Source organism: Uranotaenia lowii, chromosome 3 (genome assembly GCF_029784155.1).
Source record: "Uranotaenia lowii strain MFRU-FL chromosome 3, ASM2978415v1, whole genome shotgun sequence".
NCBI classification, from domain to species: domain Eukaryota; kingdom Metazoa; phylum Arthropoda; class Insecta; order Diptera; family Culicidae; genus Uranotaenia; species Uranotaenia lowii.
In genome coordinates this window covers 152,204,311-152,228,253 of record NC_073693.1, presented here as the reverse complement: position 1 = coordinate 152,228,253, position 23,943 = coordinate 152,204,311, and the positions used below count along the sequence as shown (strand labels likewise).

Genomic DNA, 23,943 nt, shown 5'->3' with positions numbered 1-23,943 from the left:
CCCCCCGTCTCAGGGGCCCCCCGTGGGAAATTTTTTTTAACATTACCTCAATCATACTGCTAGTAGCAGTCTGCTACAAATCCATGAGAAGAAATCAAAACTAGAAAATTGGAATGAAAACTTGAAATATAACAAATAAAGGGGCCCTCGTGAAATAATATCTAGAATAATCTTAAAAAAGTAAGGTGTCCCTTTAGAGTAAGCAGCGCAGGAGCTCTCCCACATTTTGAGAGCTGATAATATAAAAATCTTTCTATTGAATTTCAAAATTTTCGAACCAAAATCTGGAAAAAACCGAATTAGAAAAAAAAGAATATGAGGTAAAACACCTCAAATTTTCATTTTTGTTTATCGAAATATATCAGTAACGATATTCTGTATAGAACAGGTAAAATAAAGAAAAAACATCTCCTCGTTTTCATTACTTACAAAAGTATAACACAATATGAGACACTGAATTTTGGTTCTGAATATCACGTGATTCAAGGTTTTGAATTCTTAATCTCTTATATCTGTATCTCTATGGAATGTGGATTAAGTTATTTTGTTTATTTTATTTGATTTTTTTTCTATGTTTAAAATCTTTATGATGATTGTCACTAGGTTAATATTTCCCAAAGAAACACAAATCAAATGATCAATGATGAACTAAAATCACCGAACCGGACCGGATAGATATTTTACATCCGGTCATTTTTTTCAAAATTAGAGAGTTTTAGTTGGTGATAAGGATATTAAAAAAAATAAAGAGAATTAAATTTTGCATTTATTGCATTTAAATCAGAGCTTTCATTTTTAAGAAATTTCTAAAGTTTTCCGCAATGTTTGCACGTGATTAATCAACAATTATTTGAAGATACCAGAAACTATTTTCTACGCAGCAACATTTGAAGATAGTGTACTAAACTAATCTCCAGTTCTTTTACCCGCTTAAAAGGTTTTGTATTCCCTGGGATAGCATTTGAAAATAAAAATCAAATTATAGGGGCCCCCGAGAAAAATTGCCCTGGGCCCCCCGATGGCTTAATCCGGCCCTGCCGCTTATTCATAAACGTTATTGAAAATAAATTTAAATGCCATCAAGATAGATAAATATCAGCAATTGCAAGTAACACAGATTAGGCCAACCAGCATTAGGAAGTTTTATTATTGCATTTTTTAGTGCATGACGGTTTTTTAAAGTCATGAAAAATGCTTATATTCTCATTTCGACTATTTGTTTCAAGGTTGTTTTGAAACGCTAACAAATATTTTACTAAACATACTTTTTTAGTTGTATTGAAAGAATTATGAATGCTCTGTTGAAACTGCAATAAAATACACAGGAGAAAGTGAGGATACTTGATCCCCGGGGATACTTCATTCCTTGGCTATATCTCGAAACTGAAATGTCTTACAAAGATCAAATGTTCAAAAAAAATGTGCCAAATGAAGTAAAACAATATTGCTTAAAGCGCAAGAAATTTTAACAAAATAATTGTTTGAGTAATTGAACTTTGTTTTAAAAATTTAACGAAATGTGACTTGAAGATCTTTTTTCATCCCTTTAAAATGTTCCTTACATCGAAAAATTATAACCGAAATATTTGTTCCAATATACCAATCGTTCGAGCGTAATATGAATTTCATAATACTATATTTTCAAAGAAATGGAAAACTCTCAACTTTTTTTCAGAAAAAGGTTTTTTTAAATGTTGATTGTATGTAGGTTCAATTGATCCCTAGAGTTGAAAACTGTGTATTTTTCTTCTGAATTGATCGTGATCATTGCTGATTACGAGAACACTTTGACAACGTCAGTTTCTTTCAATACCTCACCACCGTACTGCTTATGGTCAAAACCATCCTATTGACAAGTGTTGTGAACTTTTTAATTTAGTGTATCATTTGTTTAATTTTAATATGTGCAAACGTCGTTTTAAATTAGGTTTAAGCAGAATTTAGTAGTTTTTAAGTTATCAGTCTGTACGGTAATTTAAACCAAAGACGAAATAAATAAAAACCAACAATTGTCTTATCAGGGCTTATATAATTAATTTTTACTTAATTATAGAACATAGCGCCTTTAAGTCTGCAATGTTTTTAGAGTTGAGACAAAGTTATACAATTTTCTTCTTCTGTCAGTTATAAATTGTGAAATGAGAACAAAAATGACCAAAATAGTCAAATGACATTCTATCTTGGGGTATGGTTTGTTTTTTCCAAGGGTAAGGGGTTCCTGAATAAAGGATCAAGTCTCCTTCAATAGATGATCAAGTGTCCCTCAACTTCAAAAATATCGCAAATTTTTTAATCCCACGAAAATGCTTCTAGTTCATCTACGGTTTCAAGTATGGTTTTATTTTTTGGAGCATAGAAACTTGAAGCTACACGCTGTCAGAAAATGTAAAAGGGTGCGAGTTGTTAATTTTTTTTCAAAAAGATATAGTGAAAATAAGAAAAGGGGATCAAGTATCCCCACTCTCCCCTACACAATGACAAAAATGACAAAAATGACAAAAATGACAAAAATGACAAAAATGACAAAAATGACAAAAATGACAAAAATGACAAAAATGACAAAAATGACAAAAATGACAAAAATGACAAAAATGACAAAAATGACAAAAATGACAAAAATGACAAAAATGACAAAAATAACAAAAATGACAAAAATGACAAAAATGACAAAAATGACAAAAATGACAAAAATGACAAAAATGACAAAAATGACAAAAATGACAAAAATGACAAAAATGACAAAAATGACAAAAATGACAAAAATGACAAAAATGACAAAAATGACAAAAATGGCAAAAATGACAAAACTTGCACTTATATTCAAATATCTCCGACTACATTACAATAGTTTGAAATCTCTTTTTTGTTTATTGAAGGTGAAAAATTTGCTATCGAACATCTGAAGATGATTCTTGCGAATCATCAACAGTTTTGTTGATATTAGCGAAGTTGTGAAGGATAAAGAAATTAACAATGAATTTTTTTAGAGAAAAATTTGTTTTATGAAATTATTTTTTCGGCTATATCGGTGAAATTGTATATTTTTTGAGGGAGAATATTTAAAAATTGGAAAATTTAAGCCGGATAGGAGATAAGAATAAGGTGAAAGATGTTGAAAATGAACAAAGAGAAATTAAAATTTTAAAAACTTTTCATCACATTTCATCTTTCGCTCATTTTTAACATCTTTCACCTTATTGTAATCTTCTATCCGTCTATAATCTTTCAATTCTTAAATATTCTCTCTCAAAGAAATTAAAACTGCACCGATGTAGCCGATAAAATAGTTTTATAAAATAAATTTACGGTGAATAATTCTTCAGTTCAGAAAATTTTGTGCTATCGATAGTGTTAGTCTTTATGGTAACATTTTAAAAATCTGATTTTAAATGGACCGTGAATATCAATATGAAACATTGATTTCAAGTGGTTGTTAATCAAAATCGGTTGAAAACTGAAGAAGTTATGCATTTTTACTTAAACAGTATTATTAGCATTTTTTGGATAATTTAAACGAATTGCAGTGTACTTACTTTATTACAGGAAGAATTAAACATGATAGATGTCACTCGCAAGTTAAAATTGATCATTAACTTACCAGAAGGTCACATGCAAAATTTAAGTTAGTTTCGTTCGTGGGAAGGGGCTGCTTGAGTCTCAGGTGTGAATGTGATTTTTAGGTGTTTCGCTCGAAAGATGCAAAAAATACTGGTTTTTGATTGATTACTTTTTTCATTGACTGACTGCTTTTTATAAATATTTTTCTAAAAGTCTATATTAAGACAATTAATTGATCCCAAGATTGCAACACGATTGAACTTTAAACAAAAAAATGCTTTTGCGTTTCATAGCATGTATTTTGGCCGAAAATTGTCGTCTAACTTCTAGTGAGTACATTTTACGCATTGATTTTTAGACGACAATTTGCGGTCAAAATACAATCTTCAAACTGCAATTATATTTTTGGTTTAAGTCCAATCGTGTTGCATTTTTATTTAGACTTTAAGGAAAATATTCATAAAAAGCAGTCAATCAATGAAGAAGAAAGTTATCAATGGAAAACCAGTATGTTTTGCTTCTCTTGAGCAAAATAGCTTAAAATCCCATTCACGTTTGAGACTCAAGCAACCTCTCCCAATGGTCAGATCTTGCTCGAATTTGGCATGCTAACTTTTGGTAAGCTAATGATCAATTTTAGTTTTGAGAGAGAGTGAAATTTATTTTTATTAATTCTTCCTATATTAAGATTAGTACACTGTGGTTCGATAAATTATTCAGAAATGCAAATATTACTGTTTTACTAAAATGAACAGCTTCAATTTTCAACCGAATTCGATAAATAACAACTTGAAATCATTGTATATCGATAAATAACCACTTGAAACCATTGTATATCGACATTTTTGGTCCATTGAAAATCAGATTTTTTAATGTTACAATTGAGTATAAAACTGTCGATTAATAAAATTTTTTCTCTGTAATTTTTTTAATTTTTTTTCCAAAACTTCATTAATATCAACAATATTGTTGATCATACGGAAATATGAAATTCAGATGATCGATAGCATATTAATTTATTCACCTTTAATAAACAAACAAGAGATTTTAAAATGATGTTATGCAGTCCGAGATATTTAAAAATAAGAAAGGTGAGTGCTCCTGATTTGGCATGTGTAACTTATGTTAAAATATCGTATGATTTTGACTGTTTGTGATGTTATTTTCGACTTATCACAATTAAAAAAAAATTGATTATGTAACGGATCATCTCAACTTTAATCATACAGACAATCTAGTTATCAAACTCCCAATATTATTAGTAAAAATCGTTGTTTATTTTTTCAAAATATGTCCAATTTAAACGGGATGGTTCTTAAAAAACACTGTTTTGGAAATGGAAGATAGGGTGATTTGCCAATCGTTGAAAAGCTAAGCACATGATTTTGGTTTTTCTGCTGAATTTGTCATTTCAATGGAATTCACTCGATTTTTTTTTGTGGATTGCACTCACACAGGATTGGTCAACAAGATCCAAAAGTTCAAGTGATCGAAAACAGTGACATAAAAATTTGAAAACATCATTTAAAACAGCATGTTTGTGCCTAATAGTTGCACAAGCAAAATTTACATCGTGCCTCATGTTGTCCGATTTTTTCCAATGGTTGAACATTTTTAAAACCTTCTGAAGGCTCAGCCATTATATATTCAAAGAGGCGGATGTTTGTTAAGAAAGCTTATTATGAGAACTTATAGTTCTAATGAAATTCAATTTGGAGACGGTCCCTTTTGAGGAGGGGGGGGGGGGTGTCTTCCAAATAAACCGTTCAATGCACAATGGGAAAATTCGGTCACAAAATGGAAAAAAATATGAAGCCGCCGGTTTGAAAGTCTGGAATATCATTTATCACACGTGAAATTTCCTCAGAATCTCAAATCTGCCGCTGAATTTAACCGGAGCCATCTCAGTGAAGTGTTTTTGACCTTATTTGCCCAGTATTAAGCTTTTTCGTTTATGTCCTACCAACATTAAATTTTGTTTCATTGAAATCCCATTGAAGGAACTGAAAGGTATTTAAAACTTTTTTCAAAGTGCCCTTTCATAGGTGAAAGGATAAAATGACCAATTCTGTTTTACCCACCTTTACCTCTATGAAGAAAATGGGATTTTATAAAATAATTACTTTAGGACTCACTTGGAAGTTGATCGATTTCTTCATAATGAATATAAATTTAAAGCTTAAAATGAACTCATCCACTCCCAAAATTTCAGATCGTTCTTCTTATTTAATGAGTACATATATCTTTTCAAAATGATAATTTATTTTGATTATCTTTTTCATGAAAGTAGGATGATTTGTAATAAATGTAACCTCTGAAGCATGACATAAATCTTCAAGAAACATTCATTTCACATTGCAATCATTCCAAACAATTTTCTGGCTGAAAAATGGTTTTGATCAAATTAAGTTTCAAGAAGTTATGACTGTTTATTTTTCTGTTGACATGAAATACAGTTTTTTAAGATTTCTCGTCTCGAAACTTGAGAAACAGGATTTTTAGAACAAATTTTAGCTAATTTGTATCAAATGTTGAGTGAATGGTCGGAATTAAAGATTTCAAAATAATTCTGATAAAAAGTAGTCCCTCAAAGCCAAAGCAGTTCATTCAATTTCGGATATTGCAAGTTGTTCAACTTTTCAATACATAGGTATATTTTTCAATGAAATTAATAGTTTCAAAATTTCAATTTTAATATTTGAAGATAGAAAAAATATTTTCATGGAAATATGAAGTGTTTTGAAAAAATGTTGAATCATTGAAAATCAATATTGAGAACACAAAATATGAAAGTTCTGAGTGGAAAACAGTTAATCTGAGCACAGAAATTACTAAAATAATAGTTAAACGTAAATATCCACTTATTTTGCAAAAAAAAGTCATATTAAAAGACAAATCGAGTTTTTTTCACTTGCGTGTAATCAATAAACCTGTTCAATTTTGTATGGAAATCTGTATGCAAGAAGAAATTTTTGCAGAAAACCATTTAGAAAATTCAAATAAGCTTGAAAAATAGTTTGTCTTTGATAAAAAATGATTTTAGCTATTCTTATGCTTCATTTTTCGCCAACATGAGGAGATGCAAAGTATTTCACGAAAAAAGTTATAAACATTTCAATACAAAAAATCCAAATCCATCGAAAAGTATTGTAAAGTTGCAGGTTTTGCTTGGTTTTTGACATGGTTTTGCGAACGTTTTATAAATCAACAAACTCATTGGCTATGAAAGGCAGTTAATTGCGATTTTTTATTCCATCCTACGGTTGAACAGCTTTAAAATTAGCATACAAAAACATTAAAATTTAAATTTTTATTTTGAATTTTTAATATGACAGCGAATATCATTTCTGAAGTACAAGTTAGGATTTGTTTTAGTTCACATGAAATGTATTGCAAGAACCAAAAAATATTTCAAAAATCAAAAAATGAAGTTTTTGAAGTTTTAGTACATCTCTGGTGATTTTTGAGTTAAAATTTTCTTTTCCCGTACAAATCAAAACACGTTGCGCTAATTCAGGACTAATTTATTGAGTCCTGAATTTTCCAAAAATTTAATTGATTTTTTTGTCAGTAAAATCAAGCAAACAAAGTTTTTGAAGGTATAAAAAATAATAAATTTGAAATTTTTATACAGATCTTGTAGTTGACTTATGTACAACAATGGGACAAAAGGAGATTCAACGGACCAACTGTTGCACGATCTGATATTTTCTCTGGTTATGTTTGGATCGTAATTTTTTTTTTCCAAAATCATGGTGTTAAAATTGTCCAACAAACATTTCGTAGAGAAAGCCGATACGAAAAATGTTTTGTTCTTCGGTAAAACCTTATTTGCCGTAGAAGGAATCTTAAGGTTTTGTTTAACAATTAGCACAAAAATCGTGCGAGAAAACAGCACAGCATAAATCTTAACTCTATATTTGGAGAAAAAAAAGTTATAAATTTAAAAGAATAATTGAAAAATAAAAAATTGAAAGCAACATAAACTTTCAATTTTTTATCTTTCAATTATTTTTTTTAAATTTATTACATTTTTCATAAAAATACAATGATTTTAGGGATTTCAACATTATCATGTTTATTTATTTAAAAAAAAAAGACATACACCGTCTTAGCGATTTAGGCTTTTCAGACTGAATAAATGACGTGGACAACTTAAGATTAACATTTAACACCCAGTACCGAGATGGGAATCGAACCCATGCCATCAGTGAACCAGCGCTTACCGTCTTACCACGCTAACCACTCGACTACCGAGACGTACATTATTAATCATACGAGTATGTCCACGAGGAAATGACCCAAACCTCTACACCCCTCTCCGTGGAAAAGTGGGAAAATTTGCAAGCTACCCCTCTAATTTTCCACGTGATATGTTGATGGCTCCTTACTAGAAATAGATGCCAACACTTCCATTTGACTTTTAACCTGAGTCCCGGATTCACATCTCCTATCAATTCCCATCATGTACAGATCAAGAACTTCCTATTCATGTGTCGCAAGTTAAAATCAGTTCATTTTGATTTTTCGTATTTTGGAACCAGTCTGGTCATAGGCACCAGGCCAGCCCACTAATTCAAACTGCCAAGATACTAAATGTCCGTCTGAGCAAACGATTTGTTCCCTGCAGTAAGTAGTTTCGATTGCTTGTAATTAGGTAGGGGAGAGTGGGGATACTTGATCCCCTTTTCTTATTTTAACCATATCTTTTTGGAAAAATTTAGCAACTCGCCGTCTTTGACATTTTCTGACAGCTTGTAACTTCAAGTTTCTATGCTCCAAAAATTAGAACGATACTTGAACCCGTTGATGAACTAGAAGCACTTTCGTGGGAGTAAAAAATTGCGATTTTTTCTGAAGTTAGGGGAGACTTGATCCCGTATTGAAGGAGACTTGATCTTTTATTCAGGAAGCCCAAATCCTTGTATAAAAATCAAACAAAACCCCAAGATAGAATGTTAATTGACTATTTTGGTCATGTTTGTTCTCATTTCACAATTTATAGCAGACATAAGAAGAACATTCTATAACTTTGTCTCAACGCTAAAAACATTGCATACTTAAAGGCGCTATTTTTTATAATTAAGAGAAAATTAATTATTTTTGCTCTTTTCTTCAGACAATTGTTTGGTAAATATTAGTTTTTGGATAAATATTAGTAATTTCGTAATCAGCAATCATAACGATCAATTCAGAAGAAGAATATGCCGTTTGGAAGGGAGATCAATTGTATCCAACTCAAGGGGATCAATTGTACCCATAATCAACATTTTAGAAAACTTTTTCTGAAAAAGTTGAGAGTTTTCCATTACTTTGAAAATATGGCATTATGAAGTTCATTTTACGCTCGAACGATTGATACATTGGAACAAATATTTTTTTTTTCATAATTTTCCCCTGTATGGAACATTTTAAAGTGATGAAAAAAGATATTCAAGTTAAATTTTGTGAAATTTTTCAAACAAAGTTCAATTACTCAAACAATTATTTTGTTAAAAATTTTAAAACTACAAGCATTATTATTTTGCTCCTTTTGGCACATTTTTCTAGAACATTTGGTCTTTGTAAGACTTTCCAGTTTCGAGATATAGCTAAGGAATCAAGTATCCCCAGGAATGAAGTATCCTGGGGGGGGGGGGGGGGGGGGGGGGGGTTTGATAATATTTTATTCCCAATAACATGTTTGCTTAAACAATGCCTTCACAAGTGAAAAAATGTATATGGACTAAGTACACATTATTCAGGTTAAAGATATTAAGCAGTAAATGTTATTTAGTTTTTAAAATAAGTCCTAGAAGTACCCAACTTTGTTCATGAAGCTTTCAAAAATATGAGTACTTGTGATATATTTAGCTCAGTTTGTGAATCAGTTGCCTGCTGAGCTGATATCCGTGAGTTCGAGCCCAAGAGTAAACATCGGTCACAGTTGTTCCAGATAGGTTTTTCAATAACTGGTGCGCCAACTGCATCGAGAATCGAAACAAAAAAAAAGGATTTTGAACCTTCATTCAGAAAATTTTCATTAACTCACTTGCTTAAGCAAGCTAATTCTTCTGAACCATAAGCATAACCATTTTAAGCATTATTGGGTGAAAATGTATCAAATATTCAGAAATAAAAGTAAAAAATAAGGTTTACAGTTCAAAAAGGATTTATTAACAGCTCTTGTAAACTAGATTAAAATTTAAGACTTAGTTAGAACCTTTGATTTTGAAGAATCTGCAACATTTGCAAATTTTTAAATAAAATTTTCAGCTGAACTTTTACATAAGGTTAAAATACAAGTTAAAAAATTATCATTTAAAATATAAAATGATTTAAATCCTAAAGTAAAAGTTTTCAAAATTAGAATCTAGATTTTTCAAAAAACAAATTCTTTGAAATGAATTCAGATCTAATTTTTCATATGTGATTTTCACCAGGTTCAGGTTCAGGTTTTTAATCTGTTTTTGATGAATTTAAAATTTTAATTTTGAATCAAGAGTCAAAGCTATAAAACTGCGAATTCCTGATGAAATTTTTACATCGATATTTTAATATTGATCATGAAACTTAAATTTGGGCTTAATCTGAAAATAAACCTTGTAGTTTAGTTCCAATTCTGAATTTTGCATTTTGGACTCAAATTCTAAGCGTGAGCCTAAATTCCGGATAAGAAATCCAATGAATTTGAAACCAAAAAGCGAAATTTGTATCAGAACCCTTGACCGGGAATCTTTTATATTTATTTGAATTTGAATTTATGGTTTTCAATATGATTTATTTTTTAATAAGTTATTCATAATTGAACTTGAATTTTTTTAAAAAATTGTGTGTGACGAAATGTTTACACATTTTTAAATTCTGGACTCATGAAACTTTTTTATGTTTCAACTCTGCACATAAATTTAGGATAAAAATTTCAGATCCATGTTTTAAAAGTGGTTTGAATTTCAAAAAATTTGTTTTCCATATTCCGAAGTTCAAAGTTTTGAATTTGGGAAATTTAGCACATTTTAGATTGAAATTCAACATCAATGTTGGAATCAAGTATCCGGGCAAATTTCGGAATTATTCTATTAAAATAAAGAAGAAAAACACATGGAATACTGTTTTTAATTTTTTCGAAACACATCAGGGGATTCAAAATCATTAAAAGAATCAGGCTTCCAAAAAATCGTTTATGTTTTTTTGATAAAATTGATTAAAAAAAATTATTCTCACACAAGATACATAATTCTAAGGACTCAATTGAAATTTTCGTTTGATTTTGCAAATGGAGTGAGAAAATCTGGTCAAAACCGGAAAATCTGGTAAGCTTAGTCTAACTTTATTGGGATTCAATATTTGGGACTCAATTACTATCAACAAGTGAGAAATTTTTTGAAAAACTGTTGTAGAATTGTGGTCCTGAAATGAAATTCCGAGGTTTTGGAGTTAAAATTGTCACACTATTGTTACTCTTGAATCATTTAAGTAATTCTTCAAAATTTGATTAGAAAATTCAAATTTAATGTTTAGTAAAAAAATTTCACTTGGCATCTTTGGACCTTCATGGGGGGGGGGGGGGGGGGGTTTAACCCCCAAACCCCCCCCCCCTCCGTTCCTAAGGCCATGGCCTCAGTTTACTCAACCGTTCAGTGAATCAAAAATCGCCTACTATCGAATGATAATGACATTGTCCCAACTTGAACTTTTCATGACAAAAAAAATAAAATCTTTGTCGTTGTCGTACGCTCGGAACGATAAAGACAAATTTCTTTGCTGATTGATTCCGATAATATTTTTTCAGAACATTCGTTTGTTGCTATTGAAAAATATAAGGATAAGCGGTTCCGAAAATAGCAACTAAAACGCATCGGATCATAGCTGGGGAGATATTGGAAGAAAACTCTTGGCCTCTTCGTTAAGGGAATCGATAGGAGAATCGATTCGGGGACACTGGGTCGTGGCCATGGCCTGTCCGGTTCCGGAACAAAATATGTCAAAGTTATCGGATTGAAACTTGCTATACAGTAGTTTCTCGATTTTATCACTGTTCGATTTTATCAATACTCTCCAAATTCACGCTCGATTTTATCACGGTTATTGTTCCGATTTTATCACGCTTTGTAAGAAATCATTCAGAAAGCGTTTCTAGGACCTTAGTTTTCGTTCAAAAGCGGAGAGCATCTTTGTTCATGATATTTTTATGGTTCATGTTATGGTATAAAGGTATTCAATTATATGAAAATGCCACTGAACTGTTTATTTTAGCTATATAGTGTTTAAAATCGTCATTTGGATTTAAAAACATTTGTAATAATCGACATAAGTATTTTAACGTCACGCTAATGCTAGTGTTGTCACTTGTGCTTGGTTAGCCGCTCTAAAAAGTAAACTTTTTTGGTTTTGCGAATTATTTAAAGGTGTGGATAAATTGAAGCGTTTTTTAAAAGAGATTATTTTCTCTGATTTCTTTGTTGAATTTGTTTATTTGAAAAGACGACATGCGAAATCCTGATTGGACAGCCTTTAGTATTGTCTGAATAGATAATATTGGAAGATCAAAATGAAATTCTGCTAACATTGACTTAAATATGTAAAAAGGACTGAAATTTCTGCTTTTTCTGCATATGAAAAACAAAGGATTATCTACCCGCATAAAGCTTATTTCGAGAAAAACACTATAAAAGTCTAAATTGAGCAAATTTGAAAATATTTTTCACAAAGGTAAACTTTTTAGTTAATCAAAGGTGTAAAGATTAAAATATTGAAATTTGAAGAAGAAAATTTTTTGATGAATTTCTCTTTGAACTCTTTTTTAAAACCGAAATAAAAGATAACGACTGTTAAATTTCTTCAAAAATTAAATAACTTACTTGATTTTATTAAATGAGTATTGCATAGGGTTTTATTTCAAGAAAAAATCTTATAATTGCTAAAGAGAAGAATAATTTTATCTGAAATTAGTTTTTTGAGTTTATTTATTTTTGATTATTACATCGTATGATCCACATTTATTGATACAAAACGTTTCCAATACTGAAAACATTATAAATTATTGATAAAAGACAGTAAAAATACTTTTTTCCACTTTAATTTTTAGTTTCGCCAAATTCACGGTTTCGCCATATTCACGGTGAAATTTTTTTTGACCGTGATAAAATCGAAAAACTACTGTATATTGATAGAAAGCTCTTGGCCTCAACATGAAGGAAGTCGCTAGGAGAAGCGATTTGAGGACACTGGATCGGGGCCATGGCCAATCTGGCCGGTTCCGGAACGAAATATGTCAAAGTTATCGGATCGGGACTTGCGACATATTGATAGAAAGCTCTTGGCCTCTTTATGAAAAGAATCGATAGGAGAGGCCAAGAGCTTTCTATCGATATGTCGCAAGTCTCGATCCGACAACTTTGATATATTTCGTTCCGGAACCAGACAGATTGGCCTTGGCCACGACCAAGTGTCCCCGAATCACTTCTCCTATCGATTCATTTCATGAAGAGGCCAAGGCTTTCCATCAATATGTCGCAAGTTTCAATCCGATAACTTTGACATATTTCGTTCCGGAACCGGACAGCTTGGCCATGGGCACAACCCAGTGTCCCCAAATCACTTCTCCTATCGATTCCGCTTATGAAGAGGTCAAGAGCTTTCTATCAATATGTTGCAAGTTTCAATCTGATATCTTTGATATATTTCGTTCCGGAACCGGACAGATTGGCCACGACCTCGACCTAGTGTCCCTGTACTACTTCTAGTATGGTTTCCCTTAAACTTAGGCCAAGAGCTCTTCTCAGATAGCTTATGATCTGGTCACATAGTTTTCCATTATTACGAAATCAGATAAATTACCCACACAAGCGAAGCGGATTGTCCCAAGTTGTAAATTTCAGGACAATTTCACATTAGAATTTGTCATGTTCTTCTGAACGGCGCGACAATTCTTGATTGCCTATTTCATTTTGTCATGATACACATACGGGAGAGACAAAAGGTTGTCGCACAGAGAGAGAATAAAGACAAAACCACACGTCTACTTTGTCGCTTTTTTTGAGATAAAATCAGGGACAATTTGATTCACTGCAACCGTTGGATCGCAGAGCAAAAAGAGCAACAGGACATATAGTCGTAGGTACTGGGAAAATATTCATTTTACTTGCACGCTCGTTTTGATTAAACCATTTAGAATTAGAAAATAACCATTTTATGGCTTTAAACCAAAAACTACCAACATGGTTATTTTTCAAGAATTTTTCATTTTTAAATTTCAACCATTTTATTAGTTCTCGAACATTAACCACAAAATGTTTGAAAAATATTGTGTTTCTATCGTAGCCATTTTGAAATAATTGATGTGACTGACAAACACGTTTTGAAGAAAATCTTTTATTCCGTCGAAGTTAATCGAGTTCTCCATTAAATCGGTCGTTGTATTTACGGAAGACATCGATTGTGTTGGTAATGACAAAAGGTAATCAATTTAATATTCATTAAACAATAAATAATAATTTCAGGACACCAATTAGACGATCACTTTTGAAATTCCAAAATGGAACTCCAGAATCATCATCAAGTTGAAGGAGCCGCTTGCTACCGGATCATCTTCTTCAGCCACAGCCCACAGCGAACGAAAGTTGTAAAAGCATCGTCCTCGCACCATCTGGAAGCGGTCCTTCGCACAATTTGGATAAGTGAAATATCACGAAAAAGATAATCCGGACTACACTTCCGGTAAGTTCTAATATTTCTTTAAATAATTTTAAATGTATAGACTTCCAAGGAGAAAAGGCTGATGAAGAATTTTCGTTTTAGAATTTCTATTATTGCGATGAGGAATTGCGAGATATTCGACCGTTTTTTTCACCATCCTGATGGAGCTAGACCGGGCCGGACTGCATTGAAAACATCACCCGCCGGTCATAAATTATCCACTCAACCCCTCGTGAACGAGCAGCCTGGAGACAGTGGTATTTTGGCCGTCTTCGGATCTACAAAATGTCTCCAAAGCATATGGATATGAAATTACCACTTCCGCCGATGTCCGGCACCGAGGTTAGATTAGTTTTTCATTTGAATTCGGTAGGGATCGTGGGGAGAAATCACTTTTGTTGATGTTTCGGCCTTGGTTTTAGCCTAATGCTAGGTTGCAGTCCTTTAAATTTTCCTGCTTCCGCTCAATTCTTGTGCTCAAATATCATCTACCTATGAATAAAATTTATATGGCAAATACTATACATTAGCACAGCAATACAAGAAATAAAATGAACTACATATTTGAAAACCGTGTTTCCTTAATTTTGCCGATAGTTTTTTAATACGTTCCATCCCGCAATATTGCTCTTTGAATTACGGTTTTAAAATAACCATTTCCTTACTTATCCGCTAAACGCCCATATGTTTAAAAAATAACCATATTCGAACTTCTCCCCGAAAAGTCATTTTATGACTTCTCAAGGAGAACTCATAAAATGACATTTCCCGGGAAAAGGTCAAAAATGGTTATTTTTGAAACACAAATGGTTTAATGATTTCTAGCGTGTGTAGCTCGCAATCGAATACTGGGAAAAGCTTGTAAAAACAGTGGTTCTCAACCAATTACTCTATCTAATTATGAGTATGGATTTGAATCAAAGTAGAAAACCAATATTAATTGCTATAATAAGGATTAAATTTCAAAACAGATCAAAACAAAGAAAACTTATTGAACAAACGGCGTTATGAAGTGTCAAGTTCAAAATCGCAGGCAAAAATTATTACTAGCACATTGTAAGTGTGATGAGAAAAATGAAAACAATTGTGAACTTATTTGAAATGAAAAATATACAATTTCAGTTTGAGCTGCTATGCTGTTACGCAAATACTAGTAAATATTTAGTCAATCTGATACTCAACACTTCCTGACCGTCAAAATTTTAACCTTTTTTTAAAATTGTTTCATGACATTCACGTAGTTGAAAATTCAAAAATGTTATTTTGGCAGTCAAAGGAATAACAGAATCTTCGACTGTTACAATAGACTGAGTCGATTTGGGGCCATTTTTGAATTTCTCAAACCCTGGGGTCTTAAATGCTTCGTTTTGGTCCAAGACTCATCCATGATTTTTTGCAGATTTTTTAAGTAACGTTTACTTGAGTAAATTTTAGCCTTTAGGCTTGTATGGGAAAATTTAATATTTTGTACTGAAAAATCAACATCATTTTTTTTAATCTTTTGTGGAACCGAGCCTGGTAACGGTTTATGTGCCAATTTATAAATTCCTTCAAGGAAATTTTCCGCTGAACAACTTTGTCGAATATCATAACTTCGTATCTTTTTGGACAAAAAAGTTATTAGCTCTTTAACAGGTGTATGTCTTTTGGCATTGATAAACAAGAAATTCGATTGACACCACTGCTGGGTGCCCAGCAAAATATTGCAAGACCACTTTTCATGCCATATTTCGTGGGGCACAAGCAGTGAGGTCAATTGAATTCATGGTTTATCAATCCAAAAAGACATACACCTGTTAATCAGCTAATAACTTTTTGTCCAAAGAGATACGAAGTTATGATATTCGACAAAGTTGTTCAGCGGAAAATTTCCTTGAAGGAATTTATAAATTGACACATAAACCATTAGCAGGCTCGGTTCCACAGAAGAAACAAAAAGTATGTTGATTTTTCAGTACAAAATATTCAATTTTCCCATACAAACCTAAAAGTTCAAATTTACTCATGTAAACGTTACTTAAAAAATCTGTAAAAAATTATGGATGAGTTTTGGACCAAAATGAAGCATTTTAGATCCCAGGGTTTGAGAAATTAAAAAATGACCTCTAATCGGCTCAGTCTACTGTTACAAGTCAAAAATGATATCGAGAATCGATGACATTTTTCTGAGTGACTGTCATTGCAAAACTGAAAAACATTTTCTCCAGTCGTGTAGCATTTTTTTGGATGACTGTCAATGTTAATGAGATCTCTTCGAATTTCATTGAGAAATGTTATCCCGATCCCGACTTTCTTTTGAATGACATTCGCAACACTGTTTGCCACCTTTGAACTCATATGAACCAATTAAAATCTCTCGTTCCAAACAAAGATTTCATTCACCAATTTCATCCCATGAAGAATCAATGTTTCCAGTTTTTATCGATTGTACGAAGTTTTTCCCGTTTCGAAAGCAAAACAAGATCTGGAGGCTGCCCAAGAATGACCTAAACATTTGAATGTATTTTACCTCCTTAAGCAGACGTTTTCTAACCGTTCATTTTCTTATAAATACTTCTCCATCGATTTTGTTTCTTGCATTTCACAACTGTAACAAATGACACGGCCTAAATGATCCCATTTAACATGTCCCGAGCTAAACGACTAAGTGTTTAATTATTACGTATGGAGACAAGAGCACTCATTCTGCACACATAAAGAAACGAACTGCACCACTAAAATAAATCAAATACCGTTTGCAAAACCACATGGGTCGCAAATCTTTTGCAAAAGATGGGAGGGGGTCAACAAAACAACAAGAGGAGCTTTGATTACGAATCAACTCTGGCTGCGGGAAAGAAAACGCGCTACGTTATGCTTATTACCGAGAATCAAGTTTATTTCATTTCTCCATACATAAATTCAGCTTAGGCTCTTTGGTTTGGATTTGAGGAGGTTGGTCAGTTGTGAACACCTGGCGCGTTTTGTGGTGGTTATCAATAAGTTAGTAGGTAGCTGGTTTCGGTTCGGGTTTCAGTAGTGTTGATGGATGTTGGCCCAGCTCTCTCCATGGGGATGGTGGGCGTGTCCCTTGCGCTGAACATGGGGCTGGAATCCTCCCTTATGGTCCGAATGATAGTCCACGACACGGTGAGTTCCATCGGCTTCATCCAGAGTGTACTGGCCCTTGACGTGGTCTCCCTCGCGGTGTTCCCACTGGCTCTTGTGATCGTGGGTGTGGTGATCCTTTACGCCATATTCATACTTGTAGCTAGGATGGCTGTAGTAGTCAAAGGCCGAGACAGCAACAGCCAGACAGGCGAACAAGGCAAGAACCTGTTGTGATAGAATTGATAATTGATAATCATGAGCTGATAACGGATCTCTCATTAGTCTCTTACCTTAAACATGTTGATTGAGTATTTGGTTATGTTGATAGAACGATTAATGTTCTGAAACTGATATCTTCATCAGCACCATGTTTTGGTATTTATACCAATCAACTTGTCGTACAAAGTTTAATTAGCGGAATTATGTAAACAACGCGATCGATTTCTCACATGAAAAGTGCCACATCGATTTATTGAAGGTTTACATGCACTTCCATTTCCATAGCATTGATCGATTATCCATTCTAACCTTGCCGGACGCCGCGGAAACTTGTTAAAAATGCACGGATCGTTGACCATTCCGTTGTTCTAGCGCCAGGCCGGTTCAACAAAAACTGAACCGAAAAGAAAAAGGCGAATGAAAATCTCCCCCACGATCAACCGGACAATGATCAATCATGTATTAACGCCGACACATGTGCATACAACATAGATTTCTTGCGTTTTATTAGGCTTGACAAATAGTCGGCCGAGTGAAATTTTCTAACGAACGTGTGGTCATACCGGTTACTAGAATGGGAAAACTAGTTGCCAGTTAGAGTGCTCCGAGGTTGGTTCGTATAAATATTCTACGGCCACTCCGAGTGGACATCAGTTAAGTCTTAGCTTTTCACTAGAACTACGTTCTCTAATCAACTAAAGATCCAAAATGTTTAAGGTATGTGAAGTGCATAGTTCAAAATCAGTGTTACATAATAAGTACTCAGTGGACTTCAAAAGTGGACTAAATTTTCCGTGAATTTTCCTTCAGGTGCTAGCCCTGGTTGCCTGCTTGCTGGCGGTTGCTATTGCTGATGATTACCACAGCCATCCCAAGTACAAGTTCGAGTATGGAGTGAAGGATCACCACACCCACGATCACAAGAGCCAGTGGGAGCACCGGGATGGGGACCACGTCAAGGGCCAGTACACGCTGGACGAGGCCGATGGAACGCACCGAATTGTGGACTACAGCTCGGACCACAAGACCGGATTCCAGCCGCACGTTCAGCGCAAGGGCCATGCGCATCACCCCCACGGGGAAAGTTACGCCAACATCCATCAACACTACTAAGGACCCGATCGGATCTCAAACCAAAGAACTAGCTCAAATTTTGAAAATATAGGACAATTTATTTCGAAATACGAATCTTTTGTTGAAACAAGTGTTGAGTAATCCGTGTTAGCTCTGGTGTGTTTCCGAAGTGCGTTTCTAGGTGATTTAGTGGGTTTTTCATTTCACAAAGTGTCCTTCTCATAGAGAAAGGGTTGCGTATCGAAATTATTTTTCCTATGATTTGTTATGAACTGATTGCCAGCGAAAATTTTTTTCCATTTTATCATTTGTCAATCAGATCTTGAAAAAATTCGGCCCTGACATGATCTTTTTGAAAAGTCATATGAAGCCTTGCAGTTTTTCGCAAGTTTATGGGCCTTTAGTTTTCCAACCTTGTTGATAATTTGCTTCTCCAAACAGTTTAACTTGACAAATTTTTCCAAAACTTGAAGTTTTGTCCAAATATCAATATTCTCATACGTGAATTTTATATGCATTAGGTGTAAAATTCTTGACATGTTCAGGAGTAGATATATCAGTCATGACAGGTTTGACAAATGTAAGTTGATGATTGATTTTTTTTTCTTTGAAATAGTGATCCAAAATGAATTTTCGCATTTATAGGAAAACCATTTTTCTATGTGCTGATTGCTTTCTAATACTTAAATTTTAGTTTGCGAAAAGTTGCCAAACTTATAACACTTGTTTACAGCATGAACAGCTGAATATCACTTTTTGAACAGTTTTTGAGTTATGCTCCAAATATTATTTTTTGGAATAATTTAAAAAAAAACTTCTTGGGTTATGATTTGAATATCTCGAACAGCATAACATTAATTCGAAATTTTGATTTGCAAAATAAAGGTTATTAAATTTGCAATTGATCATCAGAACATTATTTTTGCGTATGATCAACAATGTTGTTAATAAAGTGAATTTCTGATAGCAAAAATGAAAAAAAATGCATTTTTTTAGTGAAATTCACGTTCATGCAACGATTGGTCAAAGATGATTTGAATGCATCATCAAAGGCAAGAACAAAGTGTCATTTGATAAAAGATAGAATTAAAGCACTGTGACTTGAGCGATCAAAGCGATTTCTGTCAAAATTGAAGAAGAAGACCACCACCGACCTTGGCTCAGAGAATAGCGTTCAAATCTTCTAAGCCGGCGATTATGAGATCGAATCTCGGTCACGGCAAACGGAGTACTCTTTCTGTGGGCTGGTGGTTTTAGCGTTTGTAAGATGCTAGCCATCATATCCTTGCACGATGTACGCCATAGTGTTAAGTAAATTCGATCTCTTCAAAGAAACATTAAGTTTCAATGAGATCCTTTTTGTGTGTATTCATTTTTCTAAGAAGCTTAACATTAGCTCAGGCGTTAAACTGTTTTCCTTGAATTGTCAAGTAACTCAATCCTTCGCAACTATACTTGGCACAAATATCGCTTTTTATTGTTTGGCTATTTTTCGGTCCTAGATTTCAAACAAACAACTTTCTTTTTAAAATGCCTGACGTTTCGACCATTTTTGGTGGCCTTCCTCAAGGGTTTTTGCCTAACGGTTGTTATTGTTTCCCTTTTTAGTTGAAAGATGATATAATTGAAACGTTGCATTCAGCCGTGCGTCTGACTACCGTAAATGTCCGATTGCCAAAGATTGTAGCATTATTTCGGCCGAATCACTATTTTTTCACAAAAAAAAATGTTGTTAGTTAATAATAACGTGAACAGTATAATTATGAGTTTTGAGAGCTACATGTACAGCTACAATATGTGATATTCACAGTGCTGTCCGATAACACAGCTGCATCACAAAAATCGATCGATTCATGAAAAGTTCAACGATTTACGTAGGAAAGCGTCCAAGAAATATTCAAAATAAAACGATGATTTTTTTGGAATTATTTCAACAAACGTCCAATTAAAGAACAAAACTGGACTCAGCCACCAGAAACGACCGATTTCTGAGCGTGTCCGATGAAAAAGCGTCCGATTAACGAGCGAGAACACCAGCGGGTTCGAGATACGAGGTTGGCTTTCTAACTCCAAAACGGTAGTCAACGCTTTAGGAGAATCAAATCTTTCCATGAAAAACCTCAACATAGCAAGCGAACTCGCAACGGAAAAGGTCCTAGGCATGTGGTGGGATACTGATAAAGACAATTTTACATTCAAAATACCTCATCGTTGTAGCCTGGAACTATTATCGGGTGAGCAGGTACCTACCAAACGAGAAGTGCTTCGAGTTTTGATGATGATCTACGATCCTCTAGGGTTTCTGGCAAACTTCCTGATGTTCTTGAAGGTTCTACTTCCAGGAAATCTGGCGTTCTGGTATCGGTTGGGACGACACAGTTTCCGATCATCATCATAACAAGTGGAAAACCTGGTTGAGTGTTTTGAACTCCGTAGGCGATATAGCTATTCCTAGATGTTACCGCAGTTTAACCTCATCATCAATCGAATCTAACGAAGTACAACTTCACACCTTCATCGATGCAAGTGAGAACGGATACGTAGCAGTTTCTTACATAAGATACGCAGAAAAGGGTGTCATAGAATGTGCCTTTGTTGCTGCAAAAACTCGAGTTGCGCCGCTCCGATACTTATCTATTCCACGATTAGAGCTTCAAGCCGCAGTTATTGGGACGAGATTGGCCAAGGATATCGAAGCAAGTCATCGAGTGCAAATAAAGAAACGCTTTTTTTGGTCGGATTCTCGAGACGTCCTCTGTTGGATCCGGTCAGACCACAGGAAATACACCAAATACGTAGGCGCTAGAGTGGGAGAGATACTCGAAAGCTCTGTCATCAACGAGTGGAATTGGGTGCCGACAAAGTTGAATGTAGCTGATGAAGCCACCAAATGGCAGAAGATTCCAGATTTTTCTCCGTGCAGCCGGTGGTTTAAAGGTCCAGAATTTATCTGGAAACTTCGAGAGGAATGGCCTGAGCAGTCTTCTTGTATTGAACCTACTACCAACGAACAAGTGCAATCGGTGAACGTGCATTCCATAGATGAACCTTTCCTCACACCGTTCTACTATGGCATATCAGACAGGAGGAAGCTAGTACGACTTGCAGCATTTGTTCTTCGCTATATAGCAAACATCAAGGAAACCTTGAAAGAATTACCGCTTTCAGTTGGCATCGTTACACAATCAGAAATGCTGAAAGCAGAGAACTTCATCTACCGTCATGTTCAGCTCGAAGTGTTCCCACATGAAATCCAATTGCTCTCACAGAATAAAAACTCTCTTCTTCCAAAAAAGAGCCTACTATACAAACTTTCGCCGTTTCTCGATGAGAATGGACTTCTCCGTATGCGTGGTAGAATTACAGCGTGCGAATTCATCGATCCTTTCACAGCTTATCCTATCCTGTTACCTAGAGAACACATAGTAACCGAACTCATCGTTAATTCCGTCCACAATCGCTATCATCACCTCAACCACGAAACTGTCGTGAATGAACTTCGTCAGTTATATCATATCCCTAAGCTCCGAAGAGTTTGTGACAAAGTACGTCGTAACTGTCAAACCTGTAAAAATGCTATGGCCAAACCAAATCCACCGTTCATGGCTGATCTACCACCAGCTAGACTGGCGGCTTATTGTCGACCATTCTCTTACAGTGGAATCGACTATTTTGGACCTCTTCAAGTAGTAGTTGGCAGACGAGTTGAAAAGCGATGGGGAGTACTTATCACCTGCCTAGTCGTACGAGCAGTCCATGTTGAAATCGCTCACACGCTCACTTCAAGCTCTTGTATTATGGCACTACAGAATTTTATAGCCAGGCGGGGAGCTCCACTAGAAATTTTCAGCGACCGAGGAACAAATTTTGTAGGTGCAAATCGTGAACTGAATGAAGCTCTGGGAAAACTAGACCAGGATAAAATTATCCAAGAGATTGTGTCATCTAAGATCAAATGGTCATTTCTACCACCCTGTAGCCCACATATGGGAGGAAGCTGGGAAAGGCTAGTGCAGTCTGTAAAAAAAATTCTAAACAATTTGAATCTTCCCAGATTGCCGACAGACGAAGTCTTAAGGAATGCACTATTAGAAATTGAACACATAATCAACTCACGCCCCCTCACCTATCTACCTATTGAAAACGCCGATACCGAGGCATTAACACCTAACCACTTTTTGGTGGGTTCATCCAGCGGCTCCAAGCCTATTGTACCATACGATGACAGTTCCGCTTTATTAAAGAACACCTGGAAAACATCACAGCTTATTGCAAACTATTTCTGGAAGCGGTGGTTACGCGAGTACCTACCAACGATAACCCGTCGCACAAAGTGGTTCTATCCCGTCAAACCTATTAAAGTGGGCGACATAGTCGTGATTACCGATCCAGAACTTCCTCGAAACGTGTGGCCCAAGGGACGTGTTATCAAGGTCCACAACAGAGATGGACAAGTACGCAGTGCAACGGTTAAGACGGCCTTCAGCATATATGATCGACCAGTGGCTAGGCTAGCAGTATTAGACGTCGGTGCTACGTGAAGTACGACGAAACTAGGTTCCCGTGTACTGGGGGGGAGTGTTACGCTAGCTGCGAACGCACCGCCGTTACCAAACATCATTGAAAATGTGATCCGAACCAGAAACTGAACACACCTATTGAATAAATCTCATTGAACACATCTAACACATTACACTCATTGAACGCACTCATTTCCATACACATACGAGACGAAACATAAAAGTAAACAAAACAGCTAGAATTCTTTTGAGCAGTTTATATATTATTATTTACAGTACAGTTATCGGTCAACACTTGATATTTTACGTAGAGAGTATAGTGATTAAAACTGAATTCGGCAGTATACTTGCACAAAAGCTATCAAGTCGGTGGAAAAAAGTGAAAAGTACACAAAGTCCATAGCAGCAACAGGCAATCACAAACATATTTCTGTACTGTACCGTACGGGCTCAATTTCCGGAAGGAGAAGAATAAATCGATACATAGACACTAAACGTAAGTACACAAAAATACAGAAATAACAACAAATTAAAATATAAAACACACACACTTATTAATTTAAAAAGTTCATGCTTATATGTAAATATGTAAATATTACAGGAAAATTTTAACAATTCAAAATAAAAAATAATTGTTCAAAATAACGGAACGCTGTCTAATCGTATCGGGAACAACTGTGTTGTGACCTATTAAGAAGAACGTCCATAGTTAAAATTTGATACCAAGGAAAAGTTCTTAAAATTCTCAACTCTCACTGTGTCCAGGCACTAGATTTGTGAAGTTTTTATGATAAAACTATGACTA

At 34.4% G+C, this 23,943-nt stretch overlaps 3 protein-coding genes and 1 long non-coding RNA gene across 4 annotated transcripts; 3 read left to right on the top strand and 1 right to left on the bottom strand.

Moving 5' to 3' along the window:
- Positions 1-13,863: 13,863 nt before the first annotated feature.
- Positions 13,864-14,465, top strand: LOC129754107 (uncharacterized). Its single transcript, XR_008738967.1, has 3 exons — positions 13,864-13,996; positions 14,040-14,256; positions 14,338-14,465. It is a non-coding gene; the product is annotated as an uncharacterized LOC129754107 (long non-coding RNA).
- Positions 14,466-17,134: 2,669 nt separating this feature from the next.
- On the bottom strand, positions 17,135-17,663 carry LOC129754103 (cuticle protein 19-like). The gene is made up of 2 exons (XM_055749971.1): positions 17,616-17,663; positions 17,135-17,550 (listed from the first exon to the last, which is right to left on the bottom strand). The coding sequence occupies exons 1-2, from the start codon at positions 17,622-17,624 to the stop codon at positions 17,248-17,250; spliced, it is 312 nt and encodes a 103-aa protein (XP_055605946.1). The 5' UTR covers positions 17,625-17,663; the 3' UTR covers positions 17,135-17,247.
- Positions 17,664-18,118: 455 nt separating this feature from the next.
- On the top strand, positions 18,119-18,726 carry LOC129754102 (cuticle protein 19-like). Its single transcript, XM_055749969.1, has 2 exons — positions 18,119-18,261; positions 18,355-18,726. The coding sequence occupies exons 1-2, from the start codon at positions 18,253-18,255 to the stop codon at positions 18,655-18,657; spliced, it is 312 nt and encodes a 103-aa protein (XP_055605944.1). The 5' UTR covers positions 18,119-18,252; the 3' UTR covers positions 18,658-18,726.
- Positions 18,727-20,619: 1,893 nt separating this feature from the next.
- On the top strand, positions 20,620-23,159 carry LOC129752735 (uncharacterized). Its single transcript, XM_055748504.1, has 3 exons — positions 20,620-20,672; positions 20,948-22,624; positions 22,673-23,159. Exons 1-3 carry the CDS (start codon positions 20,620-20,622, stop codon positions 23,157-23,159), a joined length of 2,217 nt encoding a protein of 738 aa, XP_055604479.1.
- The last annotated feature ends 784 nt before the right edge of the window (positions 23,160-23,943 follow it).